General features: G+C 57.2%; 1 protein-coding gene across 1 annotated transcript; it reads left to right on the top strand.

Moving 5' to 3' along the window:
* Positions 1-11,392: 11,392 nt before the first annotated feature.
* On the top strand, positions 11,393-16,788 carry CDX2 (caudal type homeobox 2). The gene is made up of 3 exons (XM_060080067.1): positions 11,393-11,930; positions 15,451-15,596; positions 16,558-16,788. Exons 1-3 carry the CDS (start codon positions 11,393-11,395, stop codon positions 16,786-16,788), a joined length of 915 nt encoding a protein of 304 aa, XP_059936050.1.
* Positions 16,789-20,893: the final 4,105 nt, after the last annotated feature.

Here is a 20,893-nt window from a genome sequence, read left to right as displayed (position 1 = left end):
GTACCCAGGTGAGGTCTCCAGCCTCCTACTAGGGTTTAAGGCCACGGCTGGGAGTGCCTGGGTGATGCAGCGCTGGGAGGGAACCAGGGCTGTGCCGCAGGCCAGTGCTGCTGTGCCAGTGCCCTCCTGGGCAGGACTCAGGGGTCAGTGATTTGGGGCAATAAAGATGGAGTCTTTGGCTGAATGAGGTCAGGTTCTATTTCTGCGGAGCTACCACTCCCTGCCTGACTCCCACCATCTCCTTTTATCTGCAGCTGAGGGCCGCGCGCGCGCGTGTGTGTGCGTGTGTGCGTGTGTGTGAATCCTCTTTTCTAGTCTCTTCTTCTCTTGGCTTTGTCTTCCCAGCCTCCTTTCTTTCCTCTTCCCCTCTTCTCCCGCAAACAGTGGAAAACACATGCTCAATCCTGGGCAAACATTAACCCCAGGTGACATTTTCAAGAGGGGAGACAAGCCCAGCGGAGTGAGAAGTGGGGTGCCAGGGCCGGGGTGCTGGCGGCCCTGCCCCACGCTGGAAAGGAGGGTCTGGTAGGGGCGGCCAGGGGACAGACCCCACCCCTGCCGGGCCCTCCGGGCCGATAACCGCGTCCTCCATGCTGGAGCTGGGCCTCTGCAGAGTAAGAAACGGGGAAGGGAAGCCGAGAGAGGGAGGCCTGTGAGAAGGCGGGGTCTCGGGCCCCTCACCTCCTCACCTCGAGGCGTCTTTGAAAATCTGAATAAGTAAGGATGAGGCGCGGGGCGGGCCTGCGGTTCCGGCCTGGGAGCCGCCCAGGACTCGCCTGCCCAGGACCCCGCCGCCGCCCATTTTCGCGGTCCTGGCTGGGTGGGTTCGGATCGGTTTCGGGTGCTGCTTGGCCTCAGGCCTGGGAAGCAGCCCGGCACAGCCACCTCCCGGCCCAGGGCTGGGGGCCCCCAGGCAGGGAATTTATCACTTACATTTTCGCAGCCCCCCGGATCCGCTGGACGTGGGAAGTGGGAACCAACCACTTCACCTTTGCAGTGCCCCAGGGACAGGGCCCAGGAGAGGGGTTCTAAAACGGTGGTGTTACAGAGATGGGATTATTGGTGACATGAGTTTCGTTTTCAACTCCCCTTAACCTTGAAGGGGCAGCCATTGCCCCGAAGCCAGTGGTTTTGAGCCCAGGATCCTGGGCAGGCAGCTCCTGGCTCAGTGACCTTGGAAAGGTCACCTACCCCTTTCTGAGTCTCCCTTGAATCCTCTCTTCAGTGTAGATGTTCCCCCCAGTTCTCCCACCTCTCAGGACATTGGTCCACGATTAGATGGCACAATCCCAATCATTCTTTAACTGGGCAGAAACTGCAAGATTTAAGCAGGGGAAGTTTATACCATAATTAAAGGGAGGGTTAATGATCTCCTTTTCTAGTGGAGCCCCAAGCCTGTCCCTAGCCCCAGGGTCAGATGCTTCCAGCCACATCGCAGCCCAGTTACACTGAGTTTACTAGGACACATAATATGGCTGTTTATTGAACATTTGCTAGCATTAGGTGCTGTTTGGGTAAATGAATTGTCTCTAATCCTCACCACTACTCAGCAAGTTAGGTGTCATCAGCCTCCCTGTACAGATCCGGCTCCCTGCTTACCACATCTGAAAACTTGCCCAGCCCCAAGAATTCTAATTCTCTCTTTAGAGAGCTAAGCATAATGATTGACCGGGGCTCAGGAAAACCTCGGTGGATTAGGACTTGAAATCCCAGGTATCACACCAGGGGTTTCCAGTTTTAGGCCAATGTTAGGAGATTAGGAGAAGCTCTCTTCCGAGGAAACGTTATTCTCTGGGAGCTCTTTGAGATTTACAGTGGGAGAAGGGAAATGAGCCTCAGAAACGGTGCGTGGTGAGTGGGTGCTATTTTCCTAAAAGGTGGAAAGCCCCTTTCATTCAAAGGGCCATAGAATTCGGCTGGAAATGGGTTTCTTGGCAGTTAATCATCTGCAAAACTCTTTGGATGCCTGATTCCAGAAGCCCAGAACTCACACTTAGGGTCACAATTCCTGGGCATTTATTCGCCAAGCCCCACGGATGTTATTCCCATGGACCGTCCCCGCCCTTCTCCTTTGGAACAGAGCGAAACCCATTCCGTGGCTTTTGCAGGAAGTCTTCAGGCCCTTGTGTCCGGCCCTCTGCGACATCAAAGCCCCCCTGAGAGCAAAGGACTTTGAAAAGATACGAAACGCTCGGGCTCCCTTATCGCGTCCCTGCTCCCTCCCGAGCAAGTCGTAAATTCCGAGCCTCTGCGGCCTCTCCCCACCGCTCTTCTCGCTCCAAGGTCTCAAAGGACAAACTTGTCACTTCCCGCCCCGCCCCTGGGTCCCGGCCGAGGCCGAATGAAGCGGGGATGGAGGGGCGCGAGGTTTGGGATGGGATGGAGGGACGGGTGCGGGGGGCGCCCCGAGCCTCCTGACACCCCTAGTTGCCCCTCCTCACGTCCTGGGACCCGCTTCCCTCGGGGCGCGGTACCGCGCTCCCGCCGCGTGTCTGTGCTTCTCCGCAGGCCAGGAGGGCGTCCTGCGCTGCCACCCGGACCTGGCGGGCCGCGAGCTGCAGCGGGGCGAGCTCAGCGCCGCGTCGCAGCGGGAGCAGAGCGCCGCGGGCCTCACGAGCCTGGGCGCGGCCGAGCGGCTCCGGCTGGCCGAGCTCAACGCGCAGTACCGCGCGCGCTTCGGCTTCCCCTTCGCGCTCGCCGCGCGCCTCAGCGACCGGGCGGCGGTGCCCCGCGAGCGGGCGCGCCGGCTGCACTGCCCACCGGCGCAGGAGCTGAGCACCGCACTGGGCGAGGTGAAGAAGGTCGGCCGCCGGCGTCTCGCCGACCTCCTCGGGAGCCACGCCGCCGAGCCGTAGCGGCCGCGCCAGCCAGGGACCCGGGACGCACGTCGTGACGCGCGGGGGTCGCGGGCGCGCGCGCTGCGCTTGGAACAGCGTCCACACCCGCGCACAAAGGCCGGGGAGAACCGAGGCAGTCGCACGAATAATAAGCCCTTTTGTCCACCTACCCGCATGCTCACGCTTTGCCAAAATAGATAGTTTCGTGCTTTGCGGCCCCCCCATCCCCGCGCCGCTCCCGATTTATCCAGCTCACTGCTCCAATACTTCACTCCCTTAGCGGCGCGCTGACACCACCAGCTTTTGCGGATTCCAGGGCGCTAATCCACCTCTCTCTGGATCCTCACCCTCTCCTGCCAAACCCCAGGCGCAAAGGAAAACGGACGGAAAAGGAAGCTTTTATTCCGCAGCGGTTTGTCTGTTTCTTTTTTCTTCTCCCACCTTAGTTGCTGCACGCGACATTTACATGTGAGTGGAAGCGCCTCTCTGGCTCTGGGACACGAACAGGAGCCAGAGCTGGGACAGCAAAGCGCCGGGGAAGCAGCGTGCGGGGGGACGGCGGGCAGGAGAGAGCCCCGCAGGGGCCGGCGTTGCGGAGGCGCCCCGTGAGGCAGAGAAGGCTGGGAGCGGGGGCTCTCTAGGATGGACGGGCCTGAAGGTCAGGGCCAGCGGCCTCCCGTCTCTCCTGGAGGTGGGCCCAGGAGAGCTGGTTTGTCAGAGTCCCTGGAAACCATAAGTCATTAAACATAATTTTTAAAATAATTGAATAACACTCATTGAGTAGTGCTGGATATCCGCCCCCACCCATGAAGATGGGACCCCATAGCACTGATAAAGCGGTTGATGAGGGAAGATCTGTGCCCATAGAAAGCTTTCTGGCCAAAGGAGGCCAGACTGGGCAGCTCTGCACTGGTGGCCAGAAAGTCCACTCACACAGGAGGAGCCCACCACGTTTCTCCCCCGCGCCCCAGCCAGCCAGCCATTTGCCCTGGAAGGTCTAACGAACCCCGACAAATGCTCCGTAGGCTTCTGTTGGCAAAGGAGAAACAAGCCATGCCGTCCTCCCCACCGCAGACGGGGTAAGACGTGAAGGCAGAGCTGGCCCTTTTGAAGACAAGAGCCTCCACGAGTGACCAGCCCGGGTCTGAGGGACAACAGCAGCAAGAAAACCTTTCCGTAAAAAGCGGTGTGGCCGCACCCTTGGTTGGGGGCTAAATTCCACAGAGAGAAGCCACTGTGGTAGCACAGGAATTTTTTAATCACGGAAGCCCACTCCCCTTTGCCATCTTACAGACGTTGCCCGCTAGTGGTGAGGGTGAAGGCCAGAGGCTGGTCAGCGTGGTAGGTAGGGGAGCCAGGAAGTGAGCTGTGACCCCACCGAACCTGTAGAACAACTCCGGGGCCTCCCCTGCCAAGGGCAGGCGGGTGCCAGAGCCTGCTCTGGATGTAGGAGCACCAGGTGCACATCACAAAGGACCTGGATGCAAAGTTGGGGCCCTTGGGCCTGGGGCTAGACGCCGACCTCCCTCCAGCCAGGGTGACTTGGGGGCTTTCCTGACACATGCACGAAACCTGCTGCTTGGCGAAGAGGGTTTTCTGGTCCAGGATACAAGCGCCAAGGGCTGGGCCTGAGACTGAGAATAATACACTATATTGAAGGTACCTTGCCCAGACCTGGGGTGAGTCCAGCTCTTAGACAGATGGAGCCCAAAATGCAGAGTCTGAGCTCTTGACGTAAATATGCTCAAGCTAAGATAGACAGGGCTCCCCAAGGCAAGACTCTCAGCCGTATTTTTAGAACGAGAGGGGATGCGATCTGGCCCTCTCAAGCACGATCTGTGTCTCCAGTTACACAGTTACCTTTCAAGGGCTCAAAGCTTGTCGGTGAAATTGTTTATTTCTGCAGGAGGGGATCTGGGTGGGGGAAGACGCTAGATCCGCCCCTTCAAAGGAGCTGGGGGAGAAGGGGGAGTGCCTCTTCCAAAGCCCCGGGCGCTCGCAGCCGCGCGGGCGGGAGGGCGCGGGACGCAGACGTGGGCGCCGGCGGGGAAGACCCCGGCAAAAGCCCCCGGGGGCTGCTGCTTTCTTCTCGGTAGGAGCAGAGAGGCCAGGCCTGCTCTCCTGCAGGCGGGTTACCTGAGGCTGCCGAGGTCTGGCAGGGAAGTTTGTTTCCTGCCACATCTTTGCTCAAACAGTGACTCGTCCTGGGCTTGTGTCGGCCTCGGAGATGTCTTCTGGTTTCCGCGCTCCGGTGCGCAGGACGCGGGAGACAAACCCCGACGAGCGGGGACCGCGACCGCGGACTCGGACCTCAGCGTGCGCGCCAGCCTGGGCGGCGGCGTGGCCCGGAGCGCGCCCAGAGATGTCGGGGGAGGGGGCGCAGAAGCGGTGGTGTGGATTCCAGGGTGAATAATTAATACTTTTACTTACTAATTCGTTATGAAAGCACGATGGCAACTCTAAGAAAAGTTGGAGAGCAAGAAGCTGATTTCAGCTCCTTTCAACCCCTCCACGCACGCTGCCTTCCGAGATGGGGGGCTGCTTCGCCGACTTTCACTCCCCCTTAAAATGTCCAAGGCCAGCTGGAGAGCAGCCCCCCCTCCAGAGCGTGCCCGCTGGGAATTCCCGAGCCCAGTCCCACTCACCTATGTTACCGGGTAACTGAATGGGGGCCTCCTTTTCGTCACCCAGACAGGTACGCTTTAGGGTCTGGGTGTCCAAAGATGTGCACGGACACGGGTGAGGGAAGAAAGACAACCCAGTTCTTGGTATCACCTTCCGTCCTTTTAAATTTGACACATTGCCAGAGTCCAGCCACAGGATACGAGTTCCGATTCAAAAATAAAGACGAGCTCTTTTTCGGAAAGTATTTACTGTGGGACAGGAGTGGATGGATACCTTCGCTGGCAGTTGGAGAAAAATCTGGATGGAATCAATGGGAAACTCAGCATTCAATAAACTGATGAAGCACAGTTAGCAGGTGCCTGTGAAAGGGAGGAGTAACTAGGACGCCGAAAGCAGTCAGAAGTGTGACAACAGCGGAACCTGGTTGTCCTGCGACCCTTTGGTGTGAGTGGTGGGGAGTTTGGGTTCCGGCAAGGATGCCAGTTGGTTTGGGGTTGAGGAGGCAGTGTTTCTAGGGCGGCACCAGCAGCCCTGTAGTAATTTACATCTTTACAGAGTGCTCTGAGTTACAAACAGTGCCCCTATAGTAGCTCACTTAAGGGCCGTGACTGAGACAGCCAGCTGTGTGACCTTGGGAACGTCGCCCAAACTCTCTGGGCCTCAGAGTTCTCCTTTGTAAAATGGAAGGGCTACAGACACTAAGTCCTCTGTGCCCCCTCTTGGGAGAGTAACTTCCCAACGGGCTCAGTGACTCAAGGAGAGCGGAACCTTTATCTGAGCCACTTCCTTCCACCACATAAAGCCTACTGCGTAGGGGTTCCTAGGAACATATTTTCATATGACAAACAAAGGTCACTCTAGGCACGAGACATTGGGGAGTGAACAAACGGTCACTCCACGTCAAAGCCACGTGAGAACATTTAGGTGCTGCTGGCCTGGGGGCCTCTCCTCCCCAGCTTCAGGGTTTCCCTCTGGGGTGAGATCCCAAGGGCTCCGTCTCAGGGCTCTAAATCATGCTCTGTGCTCATGCATCACACAGCACTAGAGTGTGTTATACAACAGCCACACTGTGTCCAGAGACTGATTTTAGGGGGGGAAAGAAAAAAAAAAAGGAAGAAAATGTGCAACCACCATGTATTCACATAACTTTCAGCCAGTGAGCAAAACCAGATTTCTGCACCCAAATATCAGCCCCTTTCCTGAGGCTTTTTATTTTCCTAGACCTCCTGGCTTTGTGGGGAGGAAAAAAAAGTGTGTTCCTTGCTCTGCATGAGAAAGCTTGCTGTTTTCTCCTCTCTCCTGCACCCTGAGTGTTAAAACTCTAGTCCACCAATGACCTGCCACAATTCCAGGGACTTTTCCTCCGGTAGAGAGGCCCAGAGACTCAGTTTGCTTGGGGGAAAACACTCTTGACTCCACTGGGTGGGAACACATCTGCTCCTGTGAACGGAGCCTGGACAGCTGTGGGCAGCTGCGGCCCCTCCCTGCTGTTCAGGATGGACATGTTTGGCTCCTTTGTGACCTGATGGGGCTGAGCAGGCAGTGGACTCTGGGGAGGCCCACAGAAAGGACACTGTGATGGATTTCCTTCCCAGAGATGTGAGCCGAGCGGGCTGTGGCGTGGCAGGGCAGGGTGTGTTGGGGTCAAACCACCCATTATAGAGCCTTCCTTTGTGTGAGGGGGTTGCCGACTGAGTGCGGTGGCCCAAGAACTCCCTGACTCCAAATTAAGTAGAGATTGAGTCGTTTTTCCACATCAGTGTAGACTGCCAAGGTGAACAATTTTATCAGACAACACTCTCTTCCTTCTCACCCTTCCTTAATTATCCTGGGAATTCAGGTCAATGCAGGGTGAAGGCTTCCTGTGCAGGGGAGGAGAGGCAGTCTGCAAGGGCTGCGTTATTTGGATAATTTCTTTGACCTAAAAGGGGCTTCAGAAACTAGGTTTGCATGCTAAGGTGGATACAGACAGCCTGCCCTATCAGGGTTACAAGGGTCACGGGTGCCCCCGTTCCAGGAACCACAAATATGGGGAAAAGCAGGGTCCCCCAAGCTGGAGCAAACACTGGGGACCTTTGAGCAGGGAGGGAGGCCTGTCAATGATCTGTGGATTCAAGGAGTGTCTCATCTGCCTGGAGGAGCAGCCCGCCCCTTCCGGTGCCTCCTGCCCCCGCCCCCCCTCTGTGCCCCTGCCCTTGCCAGCGGCCGGGGTCCTGGAAGCTCCGACCCTCTCCGAGGAATGTGGAGGGGCCGCTACACTGTCAGTAACAAAGAGACGGCCTCTTGATAACCCGAGTCGTGGCTGTCCCTGGAGTCTTCCGGACCCTTTATTTACCTGGGTCTCTTTCTCCCCACCCTCTCCTGCCCTAAATAGCCTGCTCAGGCTCTGGCTCCATGGGGTCACAGCTTCAGCCCCAGCTCAACCCCACCCCCAAGCGTCCCAAATAAGTTTGCCTCTCTCCAGAGCAATTCACTGAAGCTGCCCTGGAGACAGAGGTAAGGGCTGGAACAGCCCTGAGCAGTGGAGTTGGGGACGAACGTCCAAGGTGGTTCTCAGCTCGGGCCAGGGCCAAAAGGCTCTGAGAAAGCTACCACGCTCCTTGGGTCTCCACTGGGGGCCCTGCTGCCGGTGGCACCTGCATCCTTCCAGGCCCCCACCCCTGCACCCCGAGGCTGGAGGAGCTGCCTCCCCTCCCCCATCTAGAGCAGGTTTCCAGAGGATAGGCAGGTCACAAAGAGCTGTCAGAGGCTAAGCCGTGGGGATGAAAAGACACCCTGGCTGCCTTTCCATCAGCCACCTTCCACCCCTCTCTGACTGCTCCCACCACCCTGCCCCTGCAGGGACCTAGATGGGTCCTCTCCTGGCTGAGAGGGCAACCCAGAGGTGAGGGGACATTTCCACCCAAGGGGCTTGTCCAAGGACATTGTTGTTGGCTCCTCTTCCCTCACCCACAGCCCAGGGCCCAGGACCATGGGTGGGACCATGCTACTGCCATGGGGGCCCATTTTTCCATGAAGGAAACCACTCAGTGTCCTTTCTCCAGCCCTCACACCCCGCACCCCCAAGTGAGTGTGGGCCTCACTGAGATCTGACCAGCTCCAGGGCCTGGCGTGACCCCTGGGGACAGATCAACCCTGGCCGCTCCCAAAGCATTTGGGCAGGCCGGCCAGAGCCCTTTCTCCAGGGCAGAGCACAGAGACACAGCTGGAAAACCGGGACAATTAGCCAGCGGCCGGCGGCCGGGCCATAAAAACGCAGGAAGCGGCCACCGCAGGGCGGAGGGGATGGCTGTCCCCAATAAAGTGATTGTTCCAAAGAATGCCCACATTCCGAAGACACAGGCTCAAGCCTGGGCCTTGGCTTCCAGAGCTGGAGGCTTGGGAGGGGGTTGTGAGGGGCGGAAAGAGGGATTGTGTCTCCCAGGAAGAGGAGGAAGATGTTTGCTAGATCAAAAGTCTGCAGTGCCCACCACTTAACCTCCCATATCCCCGCCCCATCAGGACTGCAGACGCCCACCCCCCTTGCATCCCTCCTCTCCATTCAGTGATTTGGATTCTGTATTGGGGTTTGCAATTTGTTTCCTATGTTATTTCTCAAGAGGTCTGATGACACCCAGCTGCCCTGGCTGGGCCCCGGGGGCCCACAGGGATGATCTGCCCCAGTCTCCATCAGTTGAGTGGCCAGTTCGCTCCTCCCCGCCCCAATTTTAACCTTCTTCCTTAGGAAACACAGAGGATGGGGGACACCAGCAAGTAGGAGATCCCAGGGCCTGATCCTGCTTGGGCCTGGCTTCTTTGCACTCTGTGGCGGGGTGGGTGTCATCTGTAAAATGGAGAACATGACTATGCCCGCTTTATTCCCGATCCAGGGAGGTGAGAGGGTCTAGGGACACAAAGGACACTGGAAGGAGCTCCAGAAATGACAAGACGAAGTGACAAATGCCGGAGAACTCTCGGCGGTGAGAAGCGACAGGGCAGATCTGCAGGAGAGGGGCTGCGCCCCACTGGTTCCCAGAGCGCTCAAAGCCGCCCAGCCAGCCTGCCCAGCCCGCCGCCCCGGCTGCTGCGACTCTCAAATCCGAGTCTGGCAGCGCCGTCTGGGCTCGGAGAGAAGGCAGACGGGGACCGCCGGCCCACTCCCCGAGGTCGCCAAACCGAGATGGGCGCCTGAGGGAGCAAGTCCGGTTGCCCTGCGCTCCTATCTGTCGTGGGAGGCCCCGCGAGCCAGGCCGCGCAGTACAGGTCCCCAGAGCCACCACTTCCAGCCCCTGCCCCTGGGACACAGCGCTTCAAAAACCAAGGAGGATCCTTTGTCAAACCTTCCCCACTCGGGGCTTTTCAGGAGCAATCGTTAGTGATGGCCCGGGGTTCCCTTCCCATCCCCTGAAGATGAAAAACAATTTTCTCCGGAGAAATGTTTTATTTTGCAAATGAGAAAGTGATTTTAAGCCATAGGTATGATGTATGACACAAATACCTAGGTACATATTAACAGAAATTCTAGACTCCCTGTTCCTTGATTTTTAACCACGTATTTAACTATATAAACATATAACTGTAACTTGCTTAATTTTCACAAACAACAAACACACCAGCACCCTGCTCAAGAAACAGAACGTTACCAGATCTCTAGCAAAAACCCTCCTGCTCCCCTGCATTACCGCCCTCCACTAGCCTGACTTCTACCACCCCTTTCTTGGTTTGCAGTTAAGACTTTTGAATCTTGAGTGTAAATGCTTTAAAAAATTTCTAATTGCTTTAAGAACTTCCCTGGCGGTCCAGTGGTTGAGAATTCCCCTTCCAGTGGGGGTGCGTGGGTTCGATCCCTGGTCGGGGAGCTGAGAATCCCACCTGCCTCGCGGCCAAGAGACCAGGACATGGGACAGAAGCGGTATTGTAGCAAGTTCAATAAAGACTTTAAAGATGGTCCACATCAACAACAACAACAGAAATCTAAAAAAAAATTTAATTGCTTTAACTTGAATCCCAAATGTGAGACGAGCTCGGAGATGCAACCTGCAGCTAGGGTCTTAATTTATCTCGTGTGGAGGGCCAGCGGTTTCCTTGGGGAAGAAAATAAATGATCAGAGGTGACAGTTGTTCGGGGCGCGCAGTCGTTCTGGCCAGGGGCGCAGAGCGGAAAGGAACCGGCCCATTTCTCCTGGCTCGCCTCGTCACCACCCGCGTTGGCCAGAAACGTTGTCATCAAAGCAATGGCTTCCCTTTTCTTTTCTCTTTGGGATGGAAGGAGCTTCTTGACCACCACCCCCCGCTTCCCTGCAAATGCAGAAACACGACTCCTTAGTCTCTAAACCCAGATACCCACCAAGATAGCTCTTTCCCCCTCTCTTTTGCAAGTCTGATTTCATTCTTTGAACCTGTGATTGGAGGTTAAAGTGCACCAGGTTGGAAGGAGGAAGCTCTTAACAATAAAGGTTTGAATATTTAGCTGTGATGGGTCGCTGCCCTCTCGCGAGCTTCCCCCCGCCCCTTATCTTTTAAAATGCAAATCGTGTTTCGGGGGGTTGTGCGCCGGGTGCGCGCTGCGCCTCGACGTCTCCAGCCATTGGTGTCTGTGTCATTACTAATAGAGTCTTGTAAACACTCGTTAATCACGTAAGGCCGCCGGCCCGGGGCTCCGCACGCCAGCCTGTGGCGGGTCTTCGCCTCCTGTGCAGCCTAGTGGGAAGGAGGTGGGAGGAAAGAAGGAAGAAAGAGACAGAGGGAGGGAGGGAGGGAGGAGACAGGCCAGAGGGAGGGACCGCCTCAGAGGCAGAAGCGCCGCGAGGAGCCGGCGGAGCACCGCAGGCCGGGGCGCAGCCACCCGCCGCTCCTACGCCCCCTCGCCCCTTGCCCAGCGCGGCCCCCGGCAGCCTCCCGCGTCCGTCCCCGGGCAGCATGGTGAGGTTTGCCGTCGGGCCCTCGCCACCATGTACGTGAGCTACCTCCTGGACAAGGACGTGAGCATGTATCCCAGCTCCGTGCGCCACTCTGGCGGCCTCAACCTGGCCCCGCAGAACTTCGTCAGCCCCCCGCAGTACCCGGACTACGGCGGCTACCATGTGGCGGCCGCCGCCGCCGCCGCGAACTTGGACAGCGCGCAGTCCCCGGGGCCGTCCTGGCCGCCCGCGTACGGCGCCCCGCTCCGCGAGGACTGGAACGGCTACGCGCCAGGGGGCGCGGCGGCCGCCGCCAACGCCGTGGCCCACGGCCTCAACGGGGGCTCCCCGGCCGCCGCCATGGGCTACAGCAGCCCCGCCGACTACCACCCGCACCACCACCCGCACCACCATCCGCACCACCCGGCCGCCGCGCCCTCCTGCGCCTCGGGCTTGCTGCAGACGCTCAACCCCGGCCCCCCCGGGCCCGCCGTCACCGCCGCCGCCGAGCAGCTGTCCCCGGGCGGCCAGCGGCGGAACCTGTGCGAGTGGATGCGGAAGCCCGCGCAGCCGTCGCTCGGCAGCCAAGGTAAGCGCGGCGGCGCCCTGCCGGCGGGCGGCCGGGGAAGGCGCGGCCTCGGCCTCCGGCTGCGGGGCTGCGAGTGCCCGGTGCGGACCGGCGTCCGGGGCGGTCTGGGGACTCCGCGCCAGGGGGGCGGGGCGGGGCGACAACGTCTGGGGGCTCCGGCCCCCCCCCGCCCCCGGCCCTTGCGTCTGGGCTGGCTGGGGTCGGGAGTGACTACTGTGGTCTCGCGAACCGTGTTCAGTGTAGGGCAGAGGGGACGCTTCCTCTTTCCTCCCGTCCCTCATTCATAACGTCCTTAGACTCTTGGGAGAATCCGGCGAAGGTCGGCGGAGCGCGGCTGCACGGGAGCGGTATCGCCCTCCTCACTTGCGGCCGCTCGCACTCGCTCGGTGCGCGGCTTCCCTGGACCGCCCCCAGGCCGGGCTCTAGACCGTCTGTGCACGCCGTCCTTGCCCGTCCGGGCCACTCGGGATGAGTGGTGGTCTGGGGACCAGGAGGGCGGCGAGGCTGAGCGTGCGACCAGATTTGGCCATTCGGGCCAACTCTGGGCATCGGAGCTCCAGCGCGTAGGGAGACCCGGCAAAGCTGCTGAAGCTGGAAAGAAGGTGTTGGCCCCAGGAGCTAAGTAGGGAAGGGAGGGGGGCGCCCGGGTCTTTGAACCTTTGATCTGCAAAGGGGTTATTTCAATCAAAAGCCGGAGGGCTGGGACAAGACACCCCGGGACTCCCCTCATTTCTGCAGAGGGAGAAGGAGAGGAAGTCGTGGTGCAGATTCAGCCGCTGCTCCAGACACGGATCATTTATCTGGAACCCTCCTTTCCAGGGTCTCCTGTGTGTGTGTGTGTGTGTGTGTGTGTGTGTGTGTGTGTGTGTGTGTAGGCGTGCAGACGTTCAAGAAGCTTGCTCCAGAGATGTCTCTGCAAAGATCCTAGGTTTGCCGGACTGTGTTGGCTCGTAGGTTCCGGGTCTGCCCCTTCTGGTGTCGGAATGTGTGTCAAGGTGGGAAGGAAGTTCAGTAGGTGTGGTGAGAGAGTCCTGTTGGGTCCCTTTTACTCCACGAAGTCTTTCCCAGCCTTCTGCACTTCCGCTTTTTTCTCTTCCCTCCTTTCTGGCCCAGCCCGGCCCGCATGCAGGTTATGGACACTTTGCAGAGGTTTATAGCCAATTACAGCCGTATAAATCAGAGCAGCCGGTGGAGGCTGTCTCTGGGCCTAGGTTTTTGCGTCACTGGGCACATGACGGGACCGACCAGGTGGGAAATGCGGCGGCCCGGGGAGAAGGCCTCAGGGCCGACCTGGAACCTCGGCTGGGTCCCTTTCCCAAGAGGAGACACCCTCGCCTGCACAGAGCGCGCTCCAAGGAAGGCTCTTTGCCACAGAACCTGCCTGGGGCGCAGCCGGCGGGGCTGGGGCGGCCTAAGGGAGACCCTTGGTCAGTCCCGGGAGAGTGACCGCGGAGCAGGGGCGGGGGGGGGGGTGGAGAGGGAGGGGAGCCGCAGGAGCCCAGGCGGCGGGGTCAGCAGATGAGAGGCCGCTGTGAAGTCCCGCGCCGAGGTGGCAAGACCGCAGTCGGCGCCGGGCGCCCTTGTGATGTTAATGTGGGGAGACCGCGGCCCGCGGGCCGGAGCCCGACTCCTCTGCGGAGTGTCATCTGTCAAGGGGCGAGGGGGGGTGGTACTCCGCCCGGCCCGCTTTGATATACACCTTCCCAGCCCTGCCATTGTCTCTTTTAGGGCCCGGAAAGAGGGTGGTGACTTTCGCAGTCAATAATGAATTCTGACAAGTCCCTCTCATCTCTCCCCTCTTCTAGTCCCCGCCTTGGTTCCCAGGGGGTGCGGGGCGCCTCCAAGGCCCTTGGGGCGCTGGCCGCGGGGCGCACAGGGGTCCTGGTCACCGCGTCCCCCGGTCCCTCTGGGATACGGAAAGGGCAGCCCCCGAGCCAGAGCCGCTCCCAAGTACCTCAAGGCCACTATCGCCGCTGGAGAGTTCGGCTGGGAGAACTTTGCGCCCGGCTCTCCTGCCCTGGAGGTCGTCCTTTGTGGCTCCAACCTGGCTCCGGTGCCAGCCCCGCGTTATACTATCTGCGTGACCTAGTCCGATTCTCAGTTTGCTCATCTGTACGAAGGGGCCACTACCGCTGGCAGCTCGAGTGGGTTGGAGGCTGCAGCGCAGGCTCCCAGGACGTGTCAGTTCCCTTTAATTCCTTCGCGGGCGCAGGGTCGGGGCCGCTGCGCGCATTCAAATGCTTCTGCTGGCCGTGTTGATGTTAATGCGCCTGGCGGGGAGGGGGATGAAAGCCCCGCCGCCATTTGCTCAGTAGTGGTAATTCAAACAGAATGCGGTTGTTATTAAGGCATTGAAAGAGCTTTTCTTTGATAAGATCGCCTTGTCCTGCATTGTTTGGGGCTGTGTTCTCCTTTCAGCGGCTTGGGGGAGCTCCCTCTGATCCGGCCTGTATCTTCCCAGGGCGCTTTTGTTGTGGTTTGCAAAGGGTTTTACCTGAACAAAGTCGGCCTGCGGGGCATTAAACACCTCCGAGCAACTCCCAGACCCTTTAGATCTAACTGTAGCACCGGGCACAGGGCGATTGAACCTGTTCTGCTGGGAGAAGACCCCGACCTGGGGCCGAGTGGGAGAGAACAGCTCCTGAGCGGGGCTCCACCGAGGGCTGACCTGGGACAGACCTGGTGGAGACACCAGGCTCCGGCCTGCCACGACTTGGTCGCGCTGTTTGTCAAGGCCCTTCAGTAAAACAATCAATCCAAGGTTTAATATGTTGACTCAATCCAATGAGCATAGATCACTGGTCAGGATAGCTCTGGCAGGGTTTGCAGCAGAAATAAATGGAGGATTAAAAACGAAAGAGTGCCAAATGCCAAACCAGGTTCGGCCAGGTATAGAGTGTCCCCAGAGAGAGGGATTATCTGCCTGCCAGACCCCGGCTCAGAATTCCTTCCACCCGACAGATAGGGCTGGGGCGTGTGTGTGTGTGTGTGTTTCTGGTGACTTGAGGGAACACGTCAGCTACTGCACCCCCTTACCACTTCTAATAAAACAAACAAAGTAACACCCCACCACCACCACGAACAACGCATATCCACAATCCCAGCTGTTTTTAGGGTAGGCTTCTATCTCTGGTAGGCCTGAAAATCAGAGTATTCCCAGGACTCTGGTGCCTCTGCCCTGCCCTCTTTTCCTTTGGGCCTCACCAGCTCAGGTACTGTATTTGGTTTACAAAACCGGTGGTGGGGTTCTGCTATCTTCTGCGTGTATGAATTTTACATTTTTCTTAATTTTCAAAAACTGCTTAATCCCAAGACCAGTTTAGTTGTCCCGAATAGCCCCATACCCTCCCCCCAGGACCCTCTGGGGGGGTCTTGTCAGACTCAGCAGGAACCAGCCAAACCGTGGCCCCCCAGGGCGGTGGAGGAAGAGAAATGGCTCTTGGGTTAGGGAGGTTTGTCATTACCCATGACTGATGAGCTGCCTTGCCGTTCTCAGTGCTAACTTCGCCTTCCTCCACAGTGAAAACCAGGACGAAAGACAAATACCGAGTCGTGTACACGGACCACCAGCGTTTGGAGCTGGAGAAGGAGTTTCACTACAGTCGCTACATCACCATCCGGCGGAAAGCCGAGCTGGCCGCCACGCTGGGGCTCTCCGAGAGGCAGGTGGGAACCCTCCAGGGCCTGGTCACTGCCTGGGGGAGTCCAGTGAGGAGGGTTAGAAGCCAGGCCCCAGGATCCACCTAGTTCTGTGGGCAGATTAAAGCAAGAAGATGGAGAGCATTTTCCTTCCAGATGCTTTTTATAAAGACTTCTTCCCTCTCTAGTTGTCTTCTTTATATATATATATATATATATATATATATATATATATATATATATATATATAGTTGAATTTTTTTTCTATTTTGGGGGACCTGGGAGGTACAAGAAAACATTGAGTATAGTCTAATCCAGAATTCTATTTGGGTCAATAGAGACGTAAAGGCTTACTCTCTCTGTACCCAGCATGGTACCTGGGCAAAAGAATTAATATAAGACCCCAATCCCTGCCCATAAAAATTAGAGGGTTGAGGCTTGGCTCCTGAACACTCTGTGTGGTCTGGGAGGAAAGAAAAAGAAAAAAAAAAAAAAGGTCAAATTTGCAGTCAGGAAACCCCACATTAAAACTCATTCTCAGCCCCAAGGTGAGGAATATTACATTTCAGTTTAGCTTTGAGAGGCCAAAGGTCGTTATTTTGAAGTACATCCAGCCCTGGCCTCCTCTTGCTTGGTGTGAAAAGGACCTGGCAGTTTCTGTTTTCCTTGCTTCTGAGACTCTGAACTTTTCCAGTAAAGTTGTAGATAAAGGTTGCTGTGGAAAGAAACCTGGGGAAAGAGGAGGGAGAGGGAGGCTCTTCTCTCTCGAGGCTGAATTGGGCTTGGGCAGGGCTCCCACAAGCACTGCAGCACCGGGCCATTACTGGATAGTCCATGAAAAGCTGTGCGAAGGGCTGGGCTCCTTCAGGTCCAGAGGGCACTTCTTTGGCCGGAGAAGGTGACACCGGTATTCGTGCCGTACACTGTCCCTTTTGTCTTTCGCAGCCGCTTCACCGCCTTCTGTTTTTCTCCGCCTTTGCATTTCCAGGTTAAAATTTGGTTTCAGAACCGCAGAGCGAAGGAAAGGAAAATCAACAAGAAGAAGCTGCAGCAGCCGCCGCCGTCCCAGCCACAGGCTCCCCAGCTGCAGCCAGGTCCCCTGAGAAGCGTCCCGGAGCCCCTGAGTCCCGTGTCTTCCCTGCAGGGCTCGGTGCCTGTCCCTGTCCCTGGGGTTCTGGGGCCGACTGGGGGGGTGTTAAACCCCACTGTCACCCAGTGACCCACAGTGGCCTGCGGTAGCAGAGCAATTCCAGGCTGAGCCATGAGGAGCATGGACTCTGCTAGAATCCTCAGGAAAGACCCCTCCCCTCCCACCCACGACCGTTCACCAACCGACCTAGCCCTGCAAGGAAAAATGGGGGCCTGGGGGAAAGACAAGTGTGGTTGGAGGCCTCAAGGAAGACGTTCTCCCAGATTTTGACTTTTTCCGGTCTCTTTCTGCCACTGAAGAGATGGGAAATGACCACCGGGGCTTCCTTTAAGACTGGCAGAAACACTGCCTGGACTGGCTAAACAGACCTGCCTTTCAGCCCCTTCCTCAGCTCTTTGCCTCCAAAATCTGCAGGATGCCTCTCCGGTTGGAGCTGAGGAGGGAGAGGGGCTCAGGGGACCGCCAGGGATGGAGCCAAGATGGCTGCTGTCCACTCACTGCTCTCCAAGGACCCGCTGGCCCCTCTTGCCTCAAGGACAGGCAAGGTTCAGACCGCAGAAGCCAGAGGCAGCTGAAATGGAAACCTGGACCCACTGAAGAGTGCAGAACCCCCAGGTCTTTGTCTTTCTTCTCTTCCCTTCCCAGGCCAGGAAAGGCTTGGCTGGTGCATGTGCAGTGTATGGTGTGAGGGGGAGGTTACTGGACTCCAGGCCTGACGAGGGGGCCCGAGACAGGGCCTTGTTTAGAAAGCCTGTCACCAGAGCTTCTCTGGGCTGAATGTATGTGGGTGCTATAAATGCCAGAGCCAACCTGGACTTCCTGTGATTTTCACAATCTCGGGGCTGATGAAAAAGGGGAGTTTTTGTTGTTGTTGCTGCTGTTTGGGTTATTGGTCTGTGTAACATCCAAGCCAGCATTTTAAAAGCCTTCTGGATCCATGCGGAGAGAAGTGATACGGTGAAGGGAAGTTGGGGGGGGTGGTATTTGAACACAGTTGAATTTTTTTTTTCTAAAAAGAAAAAAAGAGATAAAGGAGCTTTCCAGATTTCAGATTCTGTCTTTATCACCTTCAGATTTTGTCTGCAATTATTATTAGTAGTAGTATTTTAAGTAATGAAATATCCTCTCTACTTGCCAACTAGAATTAGGAAAATCAAGGAGGGGCGTGGAGAAGGTTATCTAGACAACCTCATTTTACCCCAGAGCGGCAGAAGCCTGAGGGAGCAGGTTCTGAGACCTACCCTGCCCCCAAGCCCGAGCCCAGCCTCGGATTGTGGAATGTGTGGTTCTCCTGGGGGTGCCTGTGGGCAAAATGCACAGCTGAGCGCTCAGCTGCTTCTCAGCTGGGGGAATGACGGGGAGTGAGGGTGAGAGAGCCCGCTCACAGCGTCGCGTCGAGTCCACACTGAGGGCAGTCGCGCACACTCCCTTCATCGGTGAGTCCCTTCTCCCCAGGATGCCTCCCCCATCCAGGTAAACACAAGCATTCAAGTACGAATGTTCGATTTTCGATTTCCCCAAGGCAACGTTTCCACGAATGTGGTCTCCAGTATATCGGTTTCCGTGAGGCCTTTCTGACTCCACCCCTTGCCTTGTCCCGCGCTGTTTCCCTTCCCCGCTCCTCCCTCCACCTCCCCCCACAGACAAGAATTCGAGACCCAGAAAAAGAAGATCCTTTTAAGTGATGGTTGCTTGTTATCTGGCTGATCCGCTGGGGACCGGGCTGCTGCCCTTGAGGTTTCTGGTCCTGGAAGCCGCCGACCTGGGCGCTCTCGGCGGGGCCTGGGGAGAAGGGCTTTGCCCTCCGTTGCGGTCTTTCCCACAGGCCGCCTGGAGTCCTAATCAGCGCCTCCACCGAGGGAAGGGGTGCCCCGAGGGTTGGGCAGGATGAGTGGAGCTGCGAGACAGAAACAGCCCCTGGAGCATCTCCCCGATTCCGCGGCCCTTCCGGGTGGCGCCTTTCACTCTGGGATTGGGAAAGGGCTCCGGGGCTGGGCCCGCGGCTCCCGAAGTCAGAGGGAGCGGGCCTGGCCCGCCTCTTGGGCAGGAGGCGGCCCGGCCGAGGCGGGAGCCGCACCTGGGTCCGCGGAGCACCGTGGGGTCCCCCGGCGCCCGGCGAGGGGAGGGCGGTGCGGACCCCGCGCCCGGCCGCGCCCGCGTGCCCGACCCCGGGCCGCCGCCGCGGTTGCTATGCGTTGCTGTGAAACGCCTGTCAATAAACCCTGTTTGGACAGTGGAGCGAGAGCACAAGGGTTGTTTGCTTAGTGGTTAGAGGTTCAAAAGTCGGCATTGTCCCGCTGCAAGCGATTACAAGTTCTTCCCCTTCCCGGGGCTCGGCCCGAGAGCGCTGACGCCCGCGCGCGGCGCGCATCCGGGCGCGGAGGGGCACTTGGCTGCTCTCGAACCTGCCAGCACCCTGCTCTGGGCGGCGAGCGGGCCGCCGGCCACCAGGCCGCGGAAAAGGCCAGGAATGAGGGCCCCCGCCGGCAAGTGAGGCCACCGCGCCTCCGACGCCAAGGCACCACCCCTGGAGCAAGCCCGGGGGAACGCGGGGACAGGGCGCGAGCGGGCGGCGCAGCCTGGAGAGGCTTAGGGAGGTCGGCGCCGGACACCCGTGTTTATTTTTAACGACAAGACCTAGCGGCTCCTAGCGCCGCCCGCACCGTGCCGGGGGTCAAGGGGCCCCAACCCCTCGGGCCTCCCGGTGCCCTGTCCCGGGTTCGGGCCGCCAGGGGGCGCGCGCGCGCGCTGCTCGCCGCCTCTGGAGGAAAGGGACGCAGTTGTGACCCAGCTGCGAGGTGCAAACTCCAGGGAGTCTCCGACTCCGCTGCTCCCAGACCCACGCGGCGAGCCTTCCCCGCCACGGTCCCGGACCTGTTGAAACTAAGTACAAACTAGGTCAGGTGCAGAAGATTCTTGGATCTGGTGAATGTTTAAGAAAAACAAATTTGGGGGAGGGGAGCTATCCACTAGGAGTCTTTTTGGGGATTTCCCTGGCCATCCAATGGTTAAGACCCCGCGCTTCCACTGCAGGGAGCGCGGGTTCGAGCCCTGGTCTGGGAACAAGATCCCGCACGCGGCAGGGCGCCCCCCCCAAAAAGGAGGGTCTTTTTGCACAAGACGTTTCTTTTAAAAAAATTCAGAAATATGGATACGATATTAATATAAGGAAAGAATGTACCAGTATTGTGGAACTCATGTCAAGAAAAGGGATATATGGAGAGAAAACAGGCCTGGTCTTTTTTTTTCCTGTAAACAATTCATAACTTTATCATATCCATCTAATAAAGTTAACAAGATGGACTGCTAGTGGAAGCAATGACCGTTTCAATGAGTTTCACTTCTTTCTGATACTATCTAGCAAGAGGCCTCCGACTAGAAGGCCTCTTACTAGATAGTCAAGTATCTAGTCAGGAACACTAATCTTAAATAGAAATCTAAATATATAAACAGCAGTATTCTGGCTGTTGTTATTCACAACCATCCAGGAAAAGATAAGAGAAGGCAACAAGCAGAAATAAAGAAATCTCAGCTACAGAATCCTTATATGTTTTTAAGAGCACTATTTGCACCTTGTTTTAGAAATAGGCTGCTGTTTGTTAGTTTAAGGACCTTGGGGAGATCACAACCTCGCAGCCACAACTTCCTCATCTGTAATATGGGGATCAAATGAGGTAATGTAAGCAAATGCAAGTTACAGTGTACCCTTATGAACTCCTCCTTTTAACGATGAATCATCGTCTCTGAAGGGCTCAAGGGTGCTTAAAGTGAATTTTTGAACGAGGATGATTTCTCAAATCATTAGAGAATAACTCCTTCCAGAAGTTTTTCTAATGTATTCAGCTCTGCTTACTTTGTCAAAATAGCCTCAAGTCTGTTGTCTTCTGATTTCCAGTGCCTAGGTGTCTGCACAAAATCTCAAGTGGCAAAGCCCTAACATTCCAGAGGAGATGAGTTACTGCTCTGCATAGCTTACCTGCCCTTTTATCTCCCAGGAAAGATACTGTATCCCCGAACACTTCCAGTTGTATTTAGGAGACTCAGATTAGTTGAGGTTGTAGTTGGGAACCTCACTAGCCATCAGGATCCTTTAACCCAAAGGAGGCAGAGAGGCAGATACTCTACCTAGATGGTATTACGAGGTTCTTTATTTTGAAGCAATTTCCATTTCAAC

This window comes from Mesoplodon densirostris, chromosome 17 (assembly GCF_025265405.1).
Source record: "Mesoplodon densirostris isolate mMesDen1 chromosome 17, mMesDen1 primary haplotype, whole genome shotgun sequence".
Classification (NCBI taxonomy): domain Eukaryota; kingdom Metazoa; phylum Chordata; class Mammalia; order Artiodactyla; family Ziphiidae; genus Mesoplodon; species Mesoplodon densirostris.
Note: the sequence above shows the minus strand (reverse complement) of the source record. Positions and strands in the feature narration are given on the sequence as shown.

Coding starts and splice junctions, on each gene's coding strand:
- CDX2 (XM_060080067.1), top strand. CDS start 11,393: ATGTACGTGAGCTACCTCCTGGACAAGGACGTGAGCATGTATCCCAGC. Junction 11,931..15,450: donor GCCGTCGCTCGGCAGCCAAG/GTAAGCGCGGCG, acceptor CTTCCTCCACAG/TGAAAACCAGGACGAAAGAC. Junction 15,597..16,557: donor TGGGGCTCTCCGAGAGGCAG/GTGGGAACCCTC, acceptor TTGCATTTCCAG/GTTAAAATTTGGTTTCAGAA.